Genomic DNA, 20,251 nt, shown 5'->3' with positions numbered 1-20,251 from the left:
CGTCTCATCCCCGGATCGATATCAGAGCCTTGCCCGCGGGGTTTCCCTTTAACCTTTCACTTCAACATGGATCTTCCCCGTATGCCATTCGAACACAGACCCAAGGGATTCATTCAATCGAAGCGATGTTTAACAGCGCCGGCAGTGCGATCATCGCGGCCACTCTGCAAAAGGAATCGAAATGGACGCGCAGCCGCCCGTGTTCTCCGGGACGCTCAAAGTTTACGCTTGTCATGTTCTCTGGTGCGTAGAGGGAGCGCTGCACTTGCATTGCATTGCAGTCCATCGACATGTCTAACCTCTATTGCCTGCAGGCCCAAGACGCCCGTGCAGCTGACGTACCATCGACAGGACTACCGCCACGCGCTGCCAGTGCTGCTCATCCGTCGGCCAAGTCTTCTTGGGGGCGAGTTCCGCGTGCCCCTCGACCCATGCATCCACCCAGTGCGACTGCTGCCCGTGTCGAGGAAGATGGCGGCCAAGCTGGAGTTCGCGCTCGAGTACGGCTGGCACACGAGGCAAGTCCGTCTTCGAGCGCCCGACACCAGCACGTACCGACAGTGGACGAGTCTCGTGTCGACCGCGCTCGAGTCGGGGCGGAGGCCGCTGGCCAGCTGCACCAGCACCACCATAGGCGCTGGCCAGGACCTCGAGTGCTCCAGCCTCGCGTCAACTCTCAACAGCAGCAACTACAGCAACGCAAGATTCAACGCCACTCTACGACGCAGAGTGCCCGAGGAAGACGAAGACGAAGAACAGTACCACTCCGATCTCCGCCGACCGGTGCCCAGTGACTTCTTCGTGCTGCGCGAAGGCGACTCCCACCCGGACCCTCTGATCCAGGACGACTTCAACCGGCCGAGTTGGCCCCTCGATTCGCCCAGCAGTGCAGCCATCGGAAGCTGCAGCTGCTTTGGAGCCCGCCGATGTCCATGGCCGACACTCCGCATCCACGTCGACTCGGCCGCCGTCATCCACGAGCTCTTCCTGCAAACCAGGCTCTGGTTCATGCTGCTGTGAGTCACTGCTCGTGAAAGCAGAGGTTACTGCAATCGATGTAGCCATATCGACTTGGGCGGGGGATACACCGGTACATGACTACATATCACTATTCAGGGGATTAGGCCACTCGCCACTCATCAACAATAGCACCGGAGCCCATGGAGCTGCTGGAGGCGCGCGTGCAGTTCGTGCGCGCGGGCGCCCGCTCGGCCCGCACCGTGTCGAAGGTGTACTTGAACCCGAACGATATGGCGCAGTTCGGGCTCGAATCGGGCGCCTACGTGACGCTCCACACGTCCGACAAGGTGAATGACACACCCTCGTTGCTGCTGTGTGGCCTGGCGTGGCCCATGGACAAGATCAAGCGGCGCGGCGTCGGCCTCAGCTCCATGTGGGAGGCTGCAGTGGCCGAGCAGCAAGTGGAGACGGTGACGGTGCAGATTCTACAGAACTCAAGTGCTGTAGCCAAGAGCGTCGCGCTGAGACTGGTGTCCAGGGCGTCGACGCGCAAGCAGAAGCTGTCCGAGAAGGAGCGCACGCTGCTGACGCGCTGCATCTCCGCTATGATTGACGGGGCGTTGGTGCACAGTGGAGCGTTGATTTCGTTGCCGCTGCATGGTGTAAACTCGGTTTTCCGAGTGGAAAAGGTTGATGGAGGCAGTGGAGATAACCAGAGCATTGTGAGTATCGCTGCGGCCAAGACGGCGCTGACGGTGTCATGGGAGGAAAAACAGGAGGAGCTTGTGGTGGAGAAGAAAAGCGTAGGGCCGACTGAAGCTGCAGGGAAGGCCAAACAGGACGGGTTTTCGGCGATTGGAGGTCTGCACGAGGAGCTGAAGGCCATCCGCGAGGTGGTGGAGCAGCCGCTGACGAACCCGGAGACGTTCGAGAGATTTGGCTTGCCGGCGCCGAAGGGGGTTCTACTGTTTGGACCGCCCGGAACGGGTAAGACGTTGATCGCAAGGACATTGGCGCGGGAATTGAACGCGCGCGTGTTCACTATCAACGGGCCGGAGGTTGTGAGTAAGTTTGTCGGCGAGAGTGAGGCGAACCTGCGCGCTGTGTTCGCGCAGGCTGCGCGCGAGGCGCCGTCGCTCGTGTTCATTGACGAGCTGGACGCTATCTGTCCGAAGCGTGATTCTCGAGTGGGTGACATGGAGCGTCGGCTAGTGGCCACGCTGCTCACGCTGATGGACGGCCTGAGCGCGTCACGACAAGTTGTCGTGCTGGCGGCGACAAACCGACCAAATTCGCTCGACCCTGCGGTGAGAAGACCTGGCCGATTCGATCGTGAGGTGGAGATCGGCATTCCAAGGGCCAAAGACCGACTGGCCATTCTTCGAGTGGCCCTGCGCCGCCTACCGCACAAGCTCACGAACTCTGAACTGCAGGAGCTGAGCTCGAGTGCCCACGGATACGTGGGAGCTGACCTCAGTGCACTATGCAAGGAGGCCGCGCTACTAGCGCTTCACCGCGCGTTTGCGGACAATGCTCAGTCTACTGGCGCGGTGTTGGCCAGCTCGGACTCGCTACCGGCCTTTGAAGTGACGCTGAGCGACCTGAAGCTGGCGATGCGAGGAATTCGGCCCAGCGCTCTGCGTGAGATTTCAGTGGATGTGCCTCGCGTGCTGTGGAATGACATCGGTGGCCAAGACGCGCTTAAGCAGGCCCTTCGCGAGGCGGTGGAGTGGCCGCTACAGCATCCAGAGGCCTTCACGCGCATGGGCATTCGCCCCCCTAAAGGCGTGCTGCTGTACGGACCTCCTGGTTGCAGTAAAACACTGGCAGCAAAGGCGCTGGCGACGGAGAGCGGCATGAACTTTATTGCTATCAAGGGCCCCGAGCTGTTCAGCAAGTGGGTGGGCGAGTCCGAGCAGCAAGTGCGTGAGGTGTTCCGCAAGGCCCGTGCTGCTTCACCGACTGTGGTCTTCTTCGACGAGATCGACGCCCTAGCCAGCACTCGTGGATCGGGCGGTGGCAGTGGCGCCTCGGACCGAGTGCTCAGTCAGCTACTGACTGAGCTGGACGGACTCGAGCCGCTGAAGCGCGTCTTGGTCGTGGCTGCAACGAACCGCCCGGACCTGCTAGACCCCGCCCTGATGCGGCCCGGCCGCATTGATCGCGCGCTGTACGTGTCCCCGCCTGACGTCCCAGTGCGCGAACAGATCCTGCAAATCCACACGCGGAAGACGCCATTGGCATCAGACGTGAGCCTGGCTGAGCTGGCCATCGCCACCGCTCGGTTCTCGGGCGCAGAACTCCAAGCGCTCTGTCGTGAAGCTGCCTTGCACGCAGTCGAAGAAGACCGCGCGGCCGTCAACGTGGCAAAAAGGCATTTCGTCCGCGCGTTGTCCATCGTAACACCGCAGATCGACGACCGGATGCTAGCGTTCTTCGAGCGCTTCCGAGACGGACAGAGGAGATAGATAGGTAGGCTTGGCTGGTTGCATGCTGAGTACACTGTAAGAACAAGTATCGAGGCGACAAAGTCCTTTTTCCATGTTGACGACGCCATTTTCTTGGACCTCCCATCCAAAGCATCAGAGCTAGTGGGCCCCAGAGCGTAGTGGGGCTGTTAAGACACATCAGTCCACTTCCTTGCCTTTGGTAAACGAGGCCAATTTACATGTATCTACGTGTATTAGATAACCAAGGTGTTGGTCGCTGCATCCGGGCCACTTCAACTTCAACATGCATGTACATGTACATACCTCGCCAGAAGCTCCTTTGGCCCGCGATGGCCCTCCTTCGCGTGAGCTCGTCGTACTGATCGAACGACAACGTTCACGCGGGTGCACCATGCAACGTGTATCCCACGAGGTCAGCAGCAGATGTAAAGCAGGTAGGTACATGTAAGATGATCCTGAAGCAGGGAGCTGACATGGATCTGTCAAAAAGAAAGATATGAACGAACGCGTTTCCAGTATTGGTTCATGTTGTAGTATGTACACGTAATTCCAAGCAAATGCGAGGTGGTCGTCTGCCCTGGGCGCGGATACTATCACCGGTACGGACATAATAAAATACCAAGACAGGCACAGTGGTGTTGATCGGTCTTTGGCGTGGCCATGCTGCGTGGGCTTGATGATGTATCCACCCCACCGAAATCGTCGCCTACTGCACAGCCACAAGAGCTCGCATGGCGTGCTCGAGGACGCGCTGCTCCTCCATACCACGGACACATCGGGGGATAAATCAGCGAGCCTTTCGTGGCGAAAGCCGCACCATGCTACAGTGCCTTTACTACGTGAGACCGCGTCTCAAGTTACCGTGAAGACTCTCAACCAACCTGAATCATAGCTCGTATGCTACATGTATTCGATGACGTGAAGCGTTGCGCCTCCAGCTGGGCCGATCAGCGCCAGGATACATGCACACAAGCCACCACCTTGCTTGATTATGAGTCTAGGCGCGAAGGTCACCTTGGCGCCGTGTATCGGCGCGTGCCAGCACAGCGATGCTGTAAATCCCGCTGTCACTGCTCCATGCCGTGGCGATACGCACGAGATCTTGCTGCGACCGACCATATCGTAAGCAATACGTTCACGATACTCCCCAACCGTGTTGAAGTGCGTGTTCACGACGAAGTGAGTCAAAACCACCTGTCTGTGGCCCCTACACTTTAGAGTAACCAAGGTCTCTTCTTTCAAAGGCGTGCGAGGATACCGGGAGATTCCCTAGAGTCCTAATATCCTAGGACTTCTGTGCAGAGGGTTCAGCCCACTGCACTGCACGATGTGGCTGTGAGTCACAACCACATCGTGCTCACTTTTCAATCTCCTCCCAACAGGGCATCTCCCAGCTCCGATCGATCCACGAGCCACCTCCCCGTTCCAACACGCACCATGTCGCTGCGCAGTCGCCGAGCCCAACACCCGACGGGGACTTTGGAGCTTCCGCAACTCGACCGCTTCCACGACCGCGCCGAGCGAGCGCTATCCCGAACCATCGCTGCGTACGCGGAGCTGGACGGCTCCAGCGTCGACACCTTCCGGTGGAAGAGTCTTCGAGCTCGTCACGGCGTTCGACTCTTTCGTGGCCGTCACTTGACCTCCAAGGGGAAAACCCCGCTGCTCTGTGTCGGTACACTTCGTGGTCGCTTCGACGACGTCCTGGACGGCCTGTACTGCGACAACACCGAGGAGCTGCTGCTCACGAACGCCGTCAAGTGTCCGCGACTGGCCGAGAGCGCCGTGCTGTACGCGGTTCAGAAGAAGACGCCGTTGGAGCCCTACGCCTTCACGGGCATCAAGTGTGCCAAGCTCAAGCTATCGGTTGCAAGCACTCGAGACTTGTGCTACTTCGACAAGATGGGGCTGGTGCGGCAGAAGTCGGGGAGGCGGACAGCTTACCACGTCATGCAGTCGGTGGATCTGCCTCAGAGGACCAGCCACAAGCGGGTGCAGATGTCGGTTTGCTATGTGTTGGAGGAGCTGGAGGATGACTTGGTGGGCGTCTACATGCAGGGCGAGATGGACCACGCTGCGCTGTGCTACTCCGCCGCGGTGGCAGTGTCCGAGGTTCTACTATCGATCGCCAATGTACTGGAGTGCGCGCGCGCCAAGAAGCTCGCGCACATAATGTCAGCTTCGACGAACCGGCCAAGATCCTCCTCGTCACGGAGGGACTGCTACATCTGCAAAGGCAGCGCGTATTTCTTTGAGAGCTTGGCCGACTGTGCCGGCTGCCGCAAACACGTGTGCAAGAAGTGCCGGTTCAGGGAGCATGTGCTCGTCCGTGACGCGAGCTCGAGCTCGCAGCTTACGCGCGCTGAGTTTTGCCGCGTGTGCATCGCCAAGGTGAGTGTGTCTTCTCTCAATGAGATCCGCGGTGAAGCAGATGGATACAGCAATGAGGAGGAGCTGGGAACTGCAGTGCAGACAAGGAGGACCGCCGCGTTCTGCAGCATTGACGAGGAGACGGAGGACGTCAAGGTGGACATTCAGGGCAGCGCTCGCTCGCTCAGCTCCTTCGTGCGCAAGATCTCGGCGCAGATGCAGGAGCTGAGCACGCGCGGCGACTACCGAGCGTCCAGCTTGTCGTCTATGGGGAAGGCGTTTGAGGACGACTCGGACTTGGAGCGCGAAAGCCAAGACGTGCTCAACTGTAGCCGCCTCAAGAGCGGCCAGTTCGTCGTGCTGGACAAGGGCCTGATCGACATGTCGGGCCGCAGCCCGTGCTCCACGACCTCGACGGCTTCGTCCTTCGAGTACGAAGACCCGGAGCAGCGCCACTCGGCGTTGTACGCCAAGCTCCAGCAGGTGGCCAACCAGGCCGAGGAGACCTGGGCGTTGGCCCGAGAACACTCCCTCATCGCCCACTCTGTCCGCGCGCGCAGTCGGCGGAACACACAGACGGACTGCTCTGGTTACACGAGTCAGTAGTCCTTGGTCTTTGTTGAGTGGTGTCGAGTTTCATTGGTAGCGCGAAGCCTGTAGCTAGGGACGTAAGTGTTGCTTAATGCTGCTGCATTTCCCGATGGCATCAACACGCCTTGGTCCAAACCACAAATCTCTCCGATCGACTGTCGACGCCACAGTAAATTGTGAATTGGGCATGACGCCAGCCGCTTTGCGCGAGCGCACGTATACATTCTGCCTCAATGACTACATGTATCATGAACCATGACGTCTATCGCGGAATTGATATGTACACATACGCACAGGGTTTGAAAAATGTACGGAGTCTTTGAAGAGCATGTTCGAAGGGCACGAACTAAAACCACCTGGCGCCGGGCGTGGACGGCCATGCTCGTCATTGCCAACAACGCCGCGAGGAGCTCAGTTGGTCGGTCGGTCGTTCCTTGCGATCGATTGTCTTCCTCACAACCGAACTCACCATCTCTGCAGTGTCCAGCCCAAACTTAAAATTATGCCGCTGCGGAGTCGTGGAGCCGAGCACCCGACCGTGTATCTGGAGCTGCCTCAACTCGACCGCTACCACGACCGCGCGGAGCGAGTTCTGTCCGAGACCATCGCGGCGTACGGGCAGCTGGACGGCCCCAACATTGACACGTCTCGGTGGAAGAGCATTCGGGCTCGACATGGCGTTCGCCTGTTCCGCGCGCGGCAATTGGTGCGCGACGGACAGACGCCGCTGCTGTGTGTCGGCACGCTCCGAGGCCGCTTCGACGACATCCTGGAAGGACTGTACTGCGGCAGCACCGAGGAGATGATACTCATGAACGCCATCCAGTGCCCCAAAGTCGTCGACAGCGCCGTGTTGTTCGCGGTGGAGACCAGTTCACCGGTAGACCCGTACGCCTTCACGGGCCTCAAGTGGGCGACCATGAAGCCGCCCGTGGGGAGCAGTCGAGACTTGTGCTACTTCGACAAGATGGGGATGGTGCACCAGAAGTCGGGCAAGCGCATGGCCTACCACGTCATGCAGTCCGTGGATTTACCCGAGCTGCCGCAAAGACCCAAGCACAAACGCGTGCGCGTGTCGCTCTCCTACGTGTTCGAAGAGCTCGAGGACGATCTGGTCGGCGTCTTCATGCAGGGCGAGATGAACTACGATGCGCAGTCGTTCCTGGCTGTTGTAGCGCTGTCGGAGATGATGCTGGCGGCCACCAAGGCGCTGGAGTGTACGCGCGCGAAGAAGCTGGCGCACATGATCGTGATCAGTCGTCCGGCTGAGTCCGCGTCACGGAAAAGCTGCTACTTTTGCCATACCAAACGCTCCGTGATCGAAAACTTTGCGAAATGCGCGAGTTGCCACCAGTATGTGTGTAAGAAGTGTCGCTTTAAAGAGCGCGTGCTCGCGCGGAACTCCTCCGGCTCGCATCTCAAGCGCGCGCGCTTCTGCAGCGTGTGTCTGTCCAAGATGAACTTGTCCTCTCTCAACCAGATTCGCTTCGAAGGGGGTCGTGGATTGGATATCGCAGACCTGGCGACCAACACCGCACCGAGAGCGCCACCGCACGATACCAGCAGTAACCGGTCCTTGACGTCGTTCGTGCGCAACATCGCGGCCCAGGTGCAGGAGCAGATCAGCTCCAATAACGACACCCGCGCATCCAACTTGTCGTTCATTGGGCAGTTGTCCATGTCGGACGACGGGAGCGTCGAGATTCTGGATGAAAGCGAGGACGAATTATTTGTTAGTCGAGTCAAGGCGGGGGAATTCGCCAATGTATTGGCACACACACCACCGCGCAGTCTGTGCTCCACAACGTCCACGTCGTCACTTATAAGCCGCGACTGGGAGGAGGGCAGCTACTCGTCTGGAAATCTACCGTACCATTAAAATACGACTTCGAAGTACATCAAGCAAATTAAAAAATACAATTACGTAAATGAAGAAAATGTTCTCCCACTAAGCGACTCCCTTTCTTACTCTGCTATCGAGCTCCGGCACATCGGGCAAGTTGATTGTTCATGCAACCAATCCACCAGACAGGAGCTTACATGGGAACCGGGAAGCCACGTTCCGATGCGCCTGAAGCTACGGTTCGAACGCGAATCGATCGACTTCATCTGGGTCTACCAACCGACAAGAGGGAGACGTCGGACTCGCCATCGACGACCGACACGACGCAGCGCAAGGATCCAGTCTCGCAGAGAGTAGGTAGATACGTCTTGATAAATACGCATCACGAACTTAGCAAATACTGTGACAGTAGTTTGTTTTTCGGTCGGCCTGGGGGGCGATCCAGTACTTTTCTACTGGATCATGGTAATTCCTCAACAACAGTCAAGGTGCGTCCTTGTCAACGCAAAACGCAGCCATTTGATTTCGCCAATAGGTCGATGGGAGGCTCTGGGGCCCTTCCACCGTTCGTTTTCTCGTGTGTATGTGTGCGGCGATCAGAAGGATCTCTATCTAGTATAGTCGTCACGTGTCCACGCGTTTACTGACTTACGACTCCTTGTCGCCGCCTCCGTTCGCGCGGTCCAGGTGTACCAGGTCCAGGATCTGCCGCACGTTGCTCGTAGACGACAGCCACTCCTTGAATTTGAGCTGGATCACGACCTCCATCGTCCGCTTCTTCGTCAGGTCAAACTCGTCGCTCGTCACCAGCTGCCGCAGCGACTCCACCGTCTCGTACTGCTTCCTCACAGCAGCCACGTACTCGGGCGGAATCGGGAATGGCCGCTCAGCGGGGCCCGAACCCGCCGCTGGTTTTACGGGGACACACACATCGCGAAAGGTCTCGGGCACTTGGATAGAAACCGGGGGCTTGTCCGTATCGGCCATGCTGTCTGTAAACCGCAAGGCAGGGTGACGCAGGAGTGAGTACCTGCAGCTTAAGTATATGGACACTAGTTGACACGAGCAGCGTACCTTTGTCGCTGTCGACATCCAGGAAGATGTTCCACGAGCCTTGAGATTCCGAATTGCAAAGGAACGGCACCGTGGACAACTGCTGCTTCAGGCCGGCATATTTCGTGTTGTACGGCCCCAGGATCACGCCCACGTTCTCGCCACTGACAATAATCGGAGATAATGTGTAGACGTTTAGTCGCGTGTCCAAGCAGTTGCTGCAACAGGAAGAAGAAACATTGGTCAGTCGTGTCATTAAGAGCTCAAGCGGGTATTTTATCGTACCTGACGCGAACGAGTCCCGAAAGCGAGGTGAGCTGAACGTTTTCACATCTCTCCATAGACAAAATCCCCGTGTTCGGTGCCAGGATAATCCGGCAGTTCTTGCAGGCTGAGATCGTCACATTCGTGTTAGACGGAACAAATACAGGTTAAGGAGAACCTCAGTATCAATCAACAGGGTGTTTGGACATGCACTTCAGGTACACGCATGCAACAATGGAGGTGAAAGGATATCGAACAGGTCCCAGGATGTAGATGTAGGAGTCCTGGCAGGAGAAGATGATGACATCCGAGAGCTGACCGCCCTCATCAGGCGCTGCAAACTCATCCGCGCGCTTGATCACGGTCGTCTTAACAAGCTGCGAGAGGATGGTGGGCCGACCCGCCGTCTCCTCTTGCACAGGAGCAGTGTATGCACTTCCATCGAGCGAGAAATCGTCTGTAAAGAGCAATCAGAAACAATAAAACTCACATTTGTCAGTACGGAGCGAGCGCGGACACCAACTGCACAGCCAGAGTAACAGACCGTTGAGGGAAAAGGCTGGAGGCGAAGGCGTCGACAAGTTGTTCAGTCCAGTCGAGGTCGATGGCACCGAGAAACCCACCGGCGGGTACATCTTCTCGTTCAGCGATAGGTGGGTCTTGTAGAACCGGCAGACCTTGGCTCCGTTCTCCACGCGCTGCACAAACTCCGATGCAGCTTCATCCTCAGCCATAGCGTCGCCTCCATCGGGTTGTTCCCAAGTCGGGTAGCACGAGCTGAGCTTGACGTTCCTGTCCACGAGGCTGACGTCACCGAGACACAACATGAACCCGAGCAGGTCGATCTGGTCCGCGCTTACAACGGTCTGCGACTCGTCCTTGAGGTCCACCGAGGGGTAGAGCAGTCCGAAGAGGTCCTCCAGCTTCTCGCGCACGAACGAAAGGTAGTACGAGTCTGCGGTCGAGCGATCCGCCATGCCAACTGTGTGCGGGGACTGCGGCGGCGGTGGGCTGGCACTACCGCGCATGAGTGGGGATCCAACGGCCCCCATGATCGGGGAGATGGGGGCCGTGGCCGCAGCCACCGCGCCCGCCGTCTCCAGCGCCGCCGCAGCTGCCAAACTCTCCGCGTGCTCACGGTACCACACTGCGTTGAACGAGTCGAGTGAGTACTTGGTCCTCCACGAGTGGGGCTTGACCGTCTGGATGAAGAGGTAGATGACCATCTTGAACACGGGCACCTCCTCCCTCTCGAGACACTGCTCCGCGTCCAGGGGCGCCGTCGCATCCACGTTCTCGTTCCGGACGGGGACCATGCGGTGGAACTGCACCAGCAGCAGCCAGAAGGCCTTGTAGTCCTGCTCTCGCCACTGGAAGATGGCGTGCACCGCGTCCTTCCAGACCGCAAACGTGACGGCGCTCAGGTTGTCGCTCTCCACGAAGGAGGAGGAGGAGGCTGCGGCCTCCGCGTCCGCCATCACTGCGTCATCTCCTGCAGCTGCAGCTGCAGCCTCCGCGCCGCTGTTGGCGGCCTGCTGCAGCTTGGCGTGCAGCGCGTCCAGCGCCTTCTTGACGTTGCCGAGCGTGAGCGTGGCCGCGTACTTGGACGGCAGCGGCACGAGCCCCAGCTCGAACAGCTCGAGGCGGAGCCAGATGCGCGGCATGTCGTCGCGCCGCTTCCTCTTCTTGGCTGGGGGCGCGGGGATGAACTCGGGCGCGTCGTCTCGCCCGCTCCTGGAGGTCTCCGCGGGCGGCTGCACGTCGTCGTTAGCACCAGAAACGCCCACGGCCATGCACTGACGACTCGGAGCGCACCTTCGTGGTCCCCGGGGGTTCTCGAGGGCTGCGCTGCGGGCGGTGGTGTGCAAGTCGGCGGCTTGGCTGCGTCTATGAGGCGGAAACGCGACTGCAATACAAAGCGCAAGATCAAGGGGGCGACGAAGACGACAGGGTAATTTTAGCCCCAGATTAGCCAATCCGAGACGAGAATCGGGCGTTAAAGCCGGACATACAAAAACCAAGACGTGCGGACACTTGGCGTCAGTGCACAAGCCACGTTGAAGTGGTCGGGGATCAACTGAGTTCTTATGAGCTGGTGTAAGATCTAAGATGAGTATGCGCGGTGACTGGTTTGCAGCTTTAAACGTCTCAAAGTTGCTCAGCCACTGCAGATCAATGATGACAGTTGTGCTCAGCGGTAGAAGTCTTTATGGCACGCGCGTTTTTTCACAGTGCCGGTGTGTTTTGCTTGGAGTAATGGTTGGGTTCAAAAAGTGGTGGCAAATGAACCTTGAAAAAATAGACGAGTTCATGTTGGCCTGAGCCAGACACGCGTTCGTCGATAAGCGTTTCGCGGCTCCTGCTCGAGGGAGTAGCTGAAGTGCAAAACGATCAGGTTGGCGTGGAGCTTTCGCTTCGTTTCACATTCAAGTGAGCGAGCTCCTATGATGATCGCTTTGCTGGAGTTGATCCGCGTGACCAAGACAAAAATCATGTCATGTCGGAACGAGTTGATAATTGACAAATATTCGCCCCAACAGCAAACCAATGCTGCATACTCGAAGTGAGTACACCTCAAGTGAGTACACTTCGAAGTATGCAATATTGGTTTGTGAGTACACTTTGTCTTGACGATTGATAGCGGCACAACGCGAACTGGGACGCAAAACTATCAGTTAGTCTCATCATTTCCCACGTGCCCCTAAGCATCAATCCAACCAAAAATGGACTATCGTCCCATGCAGTTCATCACCCGGCATGGCTCCTTTGACTCGTGCCATTCCAAAACATTCTCACTAGAGCCGACATGACTGAAGCAACGATCCTGGAGCGGGTCTGTCAACAACTGGGAGAGCGAGACCAAGGAAAGCAACCGCGTGACGAGGATGAAGGCGGATCGCCCCTTGTCCTATCCCAGCGGATCACACTCAAGGAGTTTGACGCGCTGCTGGGGGAGCATGAAAGCGACTTTCCGCCATGGGACTACGAACCGGACCCAGATGCTAAGGACGGCGCCGGCCGCGTCTTGGTTCACGATCTCTCCTCCCCGATCCATGCAGCAGTTACGGCCAACTATCTCCGGCAGATCAAAATCACTGCAGGAGCAGCCGCCGGCACCAATCCGATCCCCGCGCTTGTGGGCTTAGCCAGGTACACGATGGGGTTCGAGCACTATCGGTTTGAGCCGAACGGATCGCTGGCACCTGCTAATCGAATTGCTTCCCCGACATTCGAGCTGGAAGTGGCTTACTCGGAGGCAACGGTGCACCTACGTCAGAAGCTCCGCAACTACATGCAATGCCCAGTTGCACTCGGCATCAAAGATCCCTGACGTCAAGTAGGCCACCAACCAGCGCGTCTTCCTCGTCCAGCGTGACACCGACAACCAAATCGTCGAGCAGGAGGCAGCCTTTGGCCCGGGTATTGAGCCACCGGCCGAGCCGCTGTCCTTAACAACTTTCTCGAGTTGGTGCGCTAAGCCGTGGACGCGCGCACATGCACGAAATGAATAAGAAATTGAACTACAGTATATTCTTTGAGAACCTGCTGCCAGATGCACTTCAACGTCAACTTTTCGGTGATCGCAACCTTTAGTTTCCACGAATCAGCGTCGACCAATTCCCTCGACCAATCGCCGCTCTCTCATGTGGACCCCACCACTTTCAACTATTGGTGGAGAGGCGTTCAGCATCCTCGCAGCAGCCTCCGTCAGCAGCGGTCATTTCATCTGTGGAGCTTCAGACCCGAATCAAGATCAAGATGGTTGCCTCTAAGAAGTCGGTATGGACCTGAGCTCTCCTCTTTACTGCACGAGAGAGTGCTCGCTGTTCTCTTCCATCCGGTGGACGAGGTTCTGCTGCCATCGTCCGCGCCGCATCGCGTTGCGCCGCCGCCCGCTCCTGTGTCAAACCCAACGGTCGAGTGGGCGTGCGGATGCTGTAGAGTCGACTACAGAGCCAGCCCTCGTGCTGGCGCTGACGGCCTGAGACTCTCCTGCGAAGTCGAACGGATGGGGACGAGCGCGCGCTCTCTCGCTTGTTCGATGGAGGAAACAACTTCGTAGGGGATTAATTGACGGCGTTGTTTATTGTGAACGATGAGCAGAAGAAGTCCGCGGACAACATCAACTCGCGCCTGCAGCTGGTGATGCGCTCCGGCAAGGTCGCTCTGGGCTACAAGCAGACGCTCAAGAACCTGCGCAGCGGCAAGGCCAAGCTCGTGATCCTGGCCAACAACACGCCCCCTCTCCGCAAGTCGGAGGTCGAGTACTACTCGATGCTGGCCAAGACGGGCGTGCACCACTTCACGGGCAACAACAACGACCTCGGCACGGCTTGCGGCAAGTACTTCCGCGTGTCGTGCATGTGCATCCTGGACGCCGGTGACTCGGACATCCTGCGTGCTCAGGAGTAAGCGACTCTTTACAGCTCTTAGTTGAATGACATTCCTTTGAGGCTCCACCAAGTATGCCTATGCCTTGCTTGTTTTATCTGTACTTAAAGAAGAGTTTGCTGGATGGGAGGGGGATACTTGGGGTGAGTTGGGGTGACGGGTGTCTGCTTTAGCTTACGTAGCGCTGGAGGCGCGGGCCGAGGTACGGCTCTGTGAGGACGTCGAAGTCCAGCGGGTTGAACGTCTCGAGCGTGACGAGCTTCCCCTCGCTGTTGTTCTCGTGGCTGTCGGCCGAGTCGACGACGCGGAAGTAGGTGCAGTCGCGCCCGTCGTTCGAGTCGTAGGGCGGCGTGATGATGTCGAGGAACGCGCAGCCGGTGTCGTCGCCGCCCACGAGGTGGTGGAGGTTGCCGCAGTCGGGGAGCAGCTCCGTCGTGTGCGGGGCCGTGAGCACCTCGTCTGCTTGGAGACGTGCTGTCACCTTCTTGCCAACGGCAGCCGTAGTAGCGCCGTCCTTCACGAGGTCGTACGACTTGATGTGCAGCGAGCCGTAGAGCATGCGAGAGACCACCGTCATGCCCGGGTGGTCGTGCAGAGGGATCGACGCGCCCGGCGGCAAGATGAAGATCCTGCAGCAGAGAACACAAGTGTCAGGGCCGGCTCAATATCGATTCTGCACTCAAGCTTCAGCCCCGTACCCGATGGAGAACGTCTCGTCCTCATAGACGTGCTGGTAGTGCACGTGCTTGGGGCGCTCCGGCGCGCCGTCGTCGTCGGATCCTGGCACCTTGAGCTGGACTGAAGCACCCAGAGAGCAGTCAGGTTCCTACCTGTCCATCCTAGGGTATTAGCCCTGTAGCAACGCACAATTGGCTGGGAAGAGCTGGTCGCAGATGGCCTTGACGGGGGCGATCTCTTCGCGCGTGAGCGCGTGCGGCTCGCCGTCGTACTTGGCGATGGCCGTGACCAGGAGCTGCTGGATGCGCTCGAGCGCCTGCTGGCCCGCCGCCAGGTCCTTGTCGCCGCCGACCGAGAAGCGCCACACCGCGTTGAGGAGGTCCATGCTGCTCTGCGTCTTAGTGCTCGCCTGCTTGTGCCGCTCTGAGCTCTGCGCGAAGCGAGGCCTGCGAGGAGCCACAGTTCTGCATGAGGCCGGTGCCCTGGCGGAGCGCATCAAAGACACGCACTGATGGTTACTTAGTGGAACGCCATCGATGGAAAACGTTGTGGTGCTGGTCGGCAACGCAAGATCTTGCAGAATTCATCGAACAGACGTGGAACAACGGTCAGATTCACTAAAAGCGATGTACAGTTTACCGAGCAAATGACGTCGTGAAGTGGAATGTGGCGTTTGCGTGTTGCGTGAATGTTGCGCGAGCGACATTTGGACGGCCGTTTCACCTTGAAGGGACATGGCTACATGCAAATGACCAAGAACCAGCCGCGAGGAATTACCATGATCCAGTAGAATAGTACTGGATCGCCCCCCAGACCGACAGCCATTTTCTTCATACAGTAAAAAAATCCTAAGTACGCCCGGCACGCCACTTGCGAACCTATCAACCATTTATGGGCTAACTTCGAGCTCTCGGTTTATTTGCGGGACACCTGAAATAGATACGTGGGAGGTAAGATTTCGAAGGCTAGTGCTAAATAAAAACCAAGTAGACTTGAATAATAAATAATTCTCTAAAGGGTGATTCACAGCTATATTCTACTGCATTGTGCAAATGTCCAAGTCAAGAGCAAGAAACCCCCCAAACTACGGCTCTGCTCGCTTTTCACTCGACGTGTCTGATCTCGAAGCTGCCAAGGAGTTGGGACTACTCAGGGACGATGTTGCAGTCGAGTCGACGAACCCGACAAGCTCAACGTATGGCTTGGCCTACCAGCTCCGAGAGAATATTGCCAATTCAGTCTTTTCTTCACAAAACGCAGTCCACAGCAAGTGCAAAGATTTGGCTGTGAGGTGCGGCTTCCAGATTTTTGTGAAGCAGACCAGTGTGAAGGCCGACAACTCCGGTAATGCGAAATTTGCATGCAAGGCGCTCAATGGAACGCAATATTTCGACCGGACTACACCAGCTGCCCAACTCACGTGTCCGTTTTTCGTGAATGTTCACGGGAAATCGGGGCAGTGGAAGATAACCCAGGCGAATTTTGCGTACAATCACCTCAAGTTCGTTGGTAGTGCCAAGGCCCCTTGTGTTGAAGGGTCCATCCCGTTGCCGTCCAAGCCCATGCGGAATACCACGCAGCAGATAAGCAAGGTGACAGCGATTGTCGAGACCGAGATGCTTCCCGCCCACGATGGATCAGCGGCTTCTATGTCAGGGGCCGCTATCAGGAATTTTCTGAAATCGAAAGGAGCGGACGTAAGCGCTACATCGGTGTCCAGAATGAAGCAGAAAATTGACGACAAAATTCACGGCGACTTGGTAGAAAGTTACCAAAACCTGCGGGCGTACTTCGAGTTGATGGCGCACAAGAACCCCGGATCGGTTTGGAGAGTGGAAACTGCCGCGGACGGATCGTCGTTTGGTCGAGCGTGCTTCATCCCTAACGCTGGTATTCACATTGCCCAGAACTGCAAAAAGATGGTCGGCTTTGACGGGGTCCACCTTAAAGAGGAAATGCACGAACAGGGCATTTATCTGGTAGCTACCGTGAAAGATTACAACAACCACATCGTTCCAGTTGGACTCGCGCTGGTTTCACAAGAGGACAAGGCCAATTGGATTTGGTTCCTGGGAGCATTCAAGGAGGCAGTTGACTGGGAAAAGTTCACGATATTGTCGGATAGACAAAAAGGTCTGCTTCCAGCTGTCGCGACAATTTTCCCAAACGCTGGCCATCGATACTGCCTGCGGCATATCATGGACAACATTAACAGGAAATGTTTCAGGTTGTCCCAGGAAGATCGTGCGTGGGTATGCCGAATGGCACGCAGCGACTGTGAAAATGACTATAAGCTGTATCGAAGTGAACTCGCCGTGAACAACCCTGCCGCTGCGAATTTTCTGGACAGAATCGAACTGCTCACTGGGTGAAGTACAGTTTCCAAGAAAAGTTTAATCTCCCGACTTTCGACGAAATAACCTCAAATTTGTCAGAGCAAGCGAACAACTGGATGGGTAAAGAGCTTCGGACCGCCAAACCCTTGGACGGATTCCACTTGTACTTCTTGAAGCTGAGTCAACTGATGTCCAAAAGGCGACAATTGATTGTAACGTGGACAAAATCTGGCGCACTCTCGGATTTAGTCCCCAAGTTGTTAGAGCGACATACAGACCGCCAAGCTGCAGCTGATATGTGCGAGTTTACACCCTTTCTCGGGGGTGCGTACAGCGTCTTGTTCAAGGGCCCTGTTGCCATACCAGGATATGTGCACCCAGACCGGGTAGTGGATTTGCCAGCGCAGGAGTGCACGTGCGGCTATTGGCAAGACCAAATGTTCCCTTGTGTCCACGCAATTTGCGCTGCTTCAAAGGATTGCCGACGAATCGAAGACTTTTATGACGCCAAGCGTATGTCGATCGAGCACTTCCGCGATACGTACACATTCAAATTTCTCCCTTGGCCGACAACAGCAACCTTACAGCGGGACGACACAATTCTTCCTCCACAACTTGAACCACTCCTGAACGGATTGGTAAAAGAGGGTTGAAGCCGGGGAAGAGGCCACAACACAAGCGAAAGATTGTGAAAAACGCGCTGTAGGGACAAGAATAAGCTTCGTCGGGCAAAGCCAATTTATACTTTATCGATCTGTATTTTTGACAAACAACACTTCATAGTTAATAGATATTGTGCTTTCCGACAATTCTAACCAAATATGCAAGTGTTGCTGAGTCATATTTGGGTAAGGTATATTAAAAATCTAAACCGATAGATCCCTAGTGTTGGTCCTAAGAACACGCGAGTAAAATATTTCGTGAAAATCTCTTAAACTCTAGAAGGAGTAGGAACTCTACGAATGTACCACTTCATGGTACACCCTTTTTGTATAATTTAAGCCGCAATGGTGCAATATGCTACGTTGATCTGCAATCTGAATTTTGCAATTTAACTACGTTAAATTTAGCCAAATCACAACCTGACCTCCGGGCTGAAGTCTACTGTATTTATTTTAAGGCAACACTTAGAATAGAAATAGACTGCGAACTACATTTTCAGCGCTTCGGCAAGCCCCATTCTGCTTTGTGCTCAATGCCACGCCTTAATCCACGACAGCGCCACGCCCGGAACATCCAGCGCCGCCTGGACGGCTCGTTTTACCGTCTCCGACTGAATCCCGGTATTTCCGCTCATGACGTCAGCGACGAAGACACCGACGAGCAGGAAGAGGAAGAATCATCAGTCGGGGGTGGACTCCGAGAAGAACGACGTAGGGGTGGTGGCCTCTTCGCAAGCAATCGAAGGGCCCAGAGAGGCGTGGATGGGCAGCTATATGAGGTAGAGCGAATATACGCGAAAAGGCGGATCAACGTAAGAGTATATTATCTCATCCAATGGGTTGGGTACCGGGAGCTTACATGGGAACCGGGAAGCCACGTTCCGATGCGCCTGAAGCTACGGTTCGAACGCGAATCGATCGACTTCATCTGGGTCTACCAACGACAAGAGGGAGACGTCGGACTCGCCATCGACGACCGACACGACGCAGCGCAAGGATCCAGTCTCGCAGAGAGTAGGTAGATACGTCTGATAAATACGCATCACGAACTTAGCAAATACTGTGACAGTAGTTTGTTTTTCGGTCGGCCTGGGGGACGATCCAGTACTTTTCTACTGGATCATGGTAATTCCTCACCGGCCGCCGTTGTTGTGATTGCCTAGCGCCCCTTTCTTTGCCCACACCGTTTATGTTGCGCGACTCAAGCCTTCTTCCCTGCTTACGTGGTGGCATCACACCAAACAAACCCCTCTCATCGCCGCCGCCATGCCGCGCCTCTTCCTGCAGCTAGCGGCGCTCTCGCTCTCGCTGCTCGTCGCGCTGGCGCTGGCGCAGTCCCCGCCCGAGCCGCTGCACGGCGCGCAGGCCGACGGCGACGCCGCCACGCCCGCGCCCCTGGCCAACCCGAACCCCAACGCGGCCGTGGCCGCCGGCGCCTTCGAGCGCGCGGACGCCGACCACAACGGCCTCGTGGACGCGCGGGAGTTCGCGGCCTTCACGGACTCGCTCAAGCAGGCGCTGGGCCCGTTCCTGGGTGCGCTGCCGTCCGACGCTGGCGCGGCCGCCGCCGCGTGGGGCGCGCGCCCCAAGCTGCGCGCTGGGGGCAACCCGCACAAGTTCTGGTCGGGCTTCGTGAGCGGCATCCTGACCATCTGGGCCACGGAGATCGGCGACAAGACGTTCTTCATCGCCGCCATCCTGAGCATGAAGAAGGACCGCGTCGTGGTGTTCGCGGGCGCCATCGGCGCGCTCATCGTCATGACGGTGCTGTCCGTGGTCATGGGCGTCGTGGCCACCAAATTCCTGCCCCCGAGCCTGACGCACTACCTGGGAGGTGTCCTGGTGGGTAGAGTAGAAGGGTGGGGAAGGTAGAGTGAAGGCGGCTTACTGATGCTTTGTTGGTTGTTTGCTGTAGTTTGTGGTGTTCGGCGTCAAGATGCTGTACGACGCGCGCGAGATGAACGCCGCGTAAGGACCGACGCACCTAGTTTAATGGCTTATTACTGGGCATCGGGGCTGATAATTGTTTCATGTTGGTGCTTTGTAGGGGCCCTTCGGACGAGCTGACGGAGGTGGAGGAGGAGCTCATGGGCAAGAAGGACGAGGACGCTGTCCAGGCCGAGTACGGATCTTGAAGGAACGATTGCTGGGAAGATGAGAGTTGTGCTGATATTTTTATTTTGTTGTTTTGCACTGAAGCAGACATGTGGAGGAAGGCTTGGGCAAGGCGGAGAGCGCGACGGACGGCATGATGAAGGTCTTCTCGCAGACGTTCCTCATGACGTTCCTGGCGGAGTGGGGTGACCGCTCGCAGATCGCGACGGTGACGCTATCGGCGACCAAGGACGCGTTCGGCGTCACGCTGGGCGCGATCCTCGGCCACTCGATGTGCACGGGCATCGCTGTCATTGGCGGCAAGTTCCTGGCCACGCGCATCTCGGAGCGGACTGTGACGCTTGTAGGCGGCGTCCTCTTCGTCATGTTTGCGCTGCACTCGTTCGTGACGGGCCCCAGCGTGTCGGAGTAGGCTGCAGAAGGTGACATCAAGCAACAAGCAGTATAGATAAAGCGACGAGCTGACTCCACGGTAGCACTGGGTGACGCGCTGCATTCATTTGGCTTTAATTGCTCTTCATGAACTTCGCTGTACTC

At 57.0% G+C, this 20,251-nt stretch overlaps 10 protein-coding genes across 10 annotated transcripts; 8 read left to right on the top strand and 2 right to left on the bottom strand.

Annotated features, from left to right (window-relative positions):
* Positions 1-181: 181 nt before the first annotated feature.
* On the top strand, positions 182-794 carry PHYSODRAFT_474165 (hypothetical protein; the record flags this gene model as incomplete). The annotated part of the gene is made up of 3 exons (XM_009516113.1): positions 182-247; positions 322-573; positions 687-794. 3 exons carry the CDS (start codon positions 182-184, stop codon positions 792-794), a joined length of 426 nt encoding a protein of 141 aa, XP_009514408.1.
* Positions 795-1,160: 366 nt separating this feature from the next.
* PHYSODRAFT_308554 (hypothetical protein) lies at positions 1,161-3,428 on the top strand (the record flags this gene model as incomplete). The annotated part of the gene is made up of 1 exon (XM_009516112.1): positions 1,161-3,428. One exon carries the CDS (start codon positions 1,161-1,163, stop codon positions 3,426-3,428), a length of 2,268 nt encoding a protein of 755 aa, XP_009514407.1.
* A 1,368-nt stretch (positions 3,429-4,796) lies between these two features.
* PHYSODRAFT_468663 (hypothetical protein) lies at positions 4,797-6,386 on the top strand (the record flags this gene model as incomplete). The annotated part of the gene is made up of 1 exon (XM_009516111.1): positions 4,797-6,386. A coding segment is annotated over one exon (1,590 nt), but the record flags the coding sequence as incomplete, so codon positions are not given.
* A 487-nt stretch (positions 6,387-6,873) lies between these two features.
* Positions 6,874-7,640, top strand: PHYSODRAFT_308562 (hypothetical protein; the record flags this gene model as incomplete). Its single annotated transcript, XM_009516110.1, has 2 exons — positions 6,874-7,526; positions 7,547-7,640. The coding sequence occupies 2 exons, from the start codon at positions 6,874-6,876 to the stop codon at positions 7,638-7,640; spliced, it is 747 nt and encodes a 248-aa protein (XP_009514405.1).
* Positions 7,641-8,822: 1,182 nt separating this feature from the next.
* PHYSODRAFT_358230 (hypothetical protein) lies at positions 8,823-11,324 on the bottom strand (the record flags this gene model as incomplete). The annotated part of the gene is made up of 6 exons (XM_009516109.1): positions 8,823-8,826; positions 8,867-9,206; positions 9,289-9,485; positions 9,553-9,675; positions 9,784-9,988; positions 10,022-11,324. 6 exons carry the CDS (start codon positions 11,322-11,324, stop codon positions 8,823-8,825), a joined length of 2,172 nt encoding a protein of 723 aa, XP_009514404.1.
* A 1,013-nt stretch (positions 11,325-12,337) lies between these two features.
* Positions 12,338-12,862, top strand: PHYSODRAFT_293185 (hypothetical protein; the record flags this gene model as incomplete). The annotated part of the gene is made up of 1 exon (XM_009516108.1): positions 12,338-12,862. One exon carries the CDS (start codon positions 12,338-12,340, stop codon positions 12,860-12,862), a length of 525 nt encoding a protein of 174 aa, XP_009514403.1.
* A 412-nt stretch (positions 12,863-13,274) lies between these two features.
* Positions 13,275-13,995, top strand: PHYSODRAFT_284054 (hypothetical protein). Its single transcript, XM_009516107.1, has 2 exons — positions 13,275-13,311; positions 13,636-13,995. The coding sequence occupies exons 1-2, from the start codon at positions 13,291-13,293 to the stop codon at positions 13,942-13,944; spliced, it is 330 nt and encodes a 109-aa protein (XP_009514402.1). The 5' UTR covers positions 13,275-13,290; the 3' UTR covers positions 13,945-13,995.
* Positions 13,996-14,092: 97 nt separating this feature from the next.
* On the bottom strand, positions 14,093-15,051 carry PHYSODRAFT_553795 (hypothetical protein; the record flags this gene model as incomplete). Its single annotated transcript, XM_009516106.1, has 3 exons — positions 14,791-15,051; positions 14,622-14,721; positions 14,093-14,552 (listed from the first exon to the last, which is right to left on the bottom strand). Exons 1-3 carry the CDS (start codon positions 14,984-14,986, stop codon positions 14,093-14,095), a joined length of 756 nt encoding a protein of 251 aa, XP_009514401.1. The 5' UTR covers positions 14,987-15,051.
* A 1,166-nt stretch (positions 15,052-16,217) lies between these two features.
* On the top strand, positions 16,218-17,590 carry PHYSODRAFT_467236 (hypothetical protein; the record flags this gene model as incomplete). The annotated part of the gene is made up of 2 exons (XM_009516105.1): positions 16,218-16,368; positions 17,187-17,590. The coding sequence occupies 2 exons, from the start codon at positions 16,218-16,220 to the stop codon at positions 17,588-17,590; spliced, it is 555 nt and encodes a 184-aa protein (XP_009514400.1).
* A 1,275-nt stretch (positions 17,591-18,865) lies between these two features.
* Positions 18,866-20,241, top strand: PHYSODRAFT_553793 (hypothetical protein; the record flags this gene model as incomplete). Its single annotated transcript, XM_009516104.1, has 4 exons — positions 18,866-19,441; positions 19,515-19,567; positions 19,647-19,721; positions 19,802-20,241. 4 exons carry the CDS (start codon positions 18,866-18,868, stop codon positions 20,124-20,126), a joined length of 1,029 nt encoding a protein of 342 aa, XP_009514399.1. The 3' UTR covers positions 20,127-20,241.
* Between the last annotated feature and the right edge of the window lie 10 nt (positions 20,242-20,251).

This window comes from Phytophthora sojae, assembly GCF_000149755.1.
Source record: "Phytophthora sojae unplaced genomic scaffold PHYSOscaffold_1, whole genome shotgun sequence".
NCBI classification, from domain to species: domain Eukaryota; phylum Oomycota; class Peronosporomycetes; order Peronosporales; family Peronosporaceae; genus Phytophthora; species Phytophthora sojae.
The sequence above is the reverse complement of the archived record's forward strand: the minus strand, read 5'-3'. Positions and strand labels throughout refer to the sequence as shown.

Coding starts and splice junctions, on each gene's coding strand:
- PHYSODRAFT_284054 (XM_009516107.1), top strand. CDS start 13,291: ATGGTTGCCTCTAAGAAGTCG. Junction 13,312..13,635: donor TGGTTGCCTCTAAGAAGTCG/GTATGGACCTGA, acceptor AACGATGAGCAG/AAGAAGTCCGCGGACAACAT.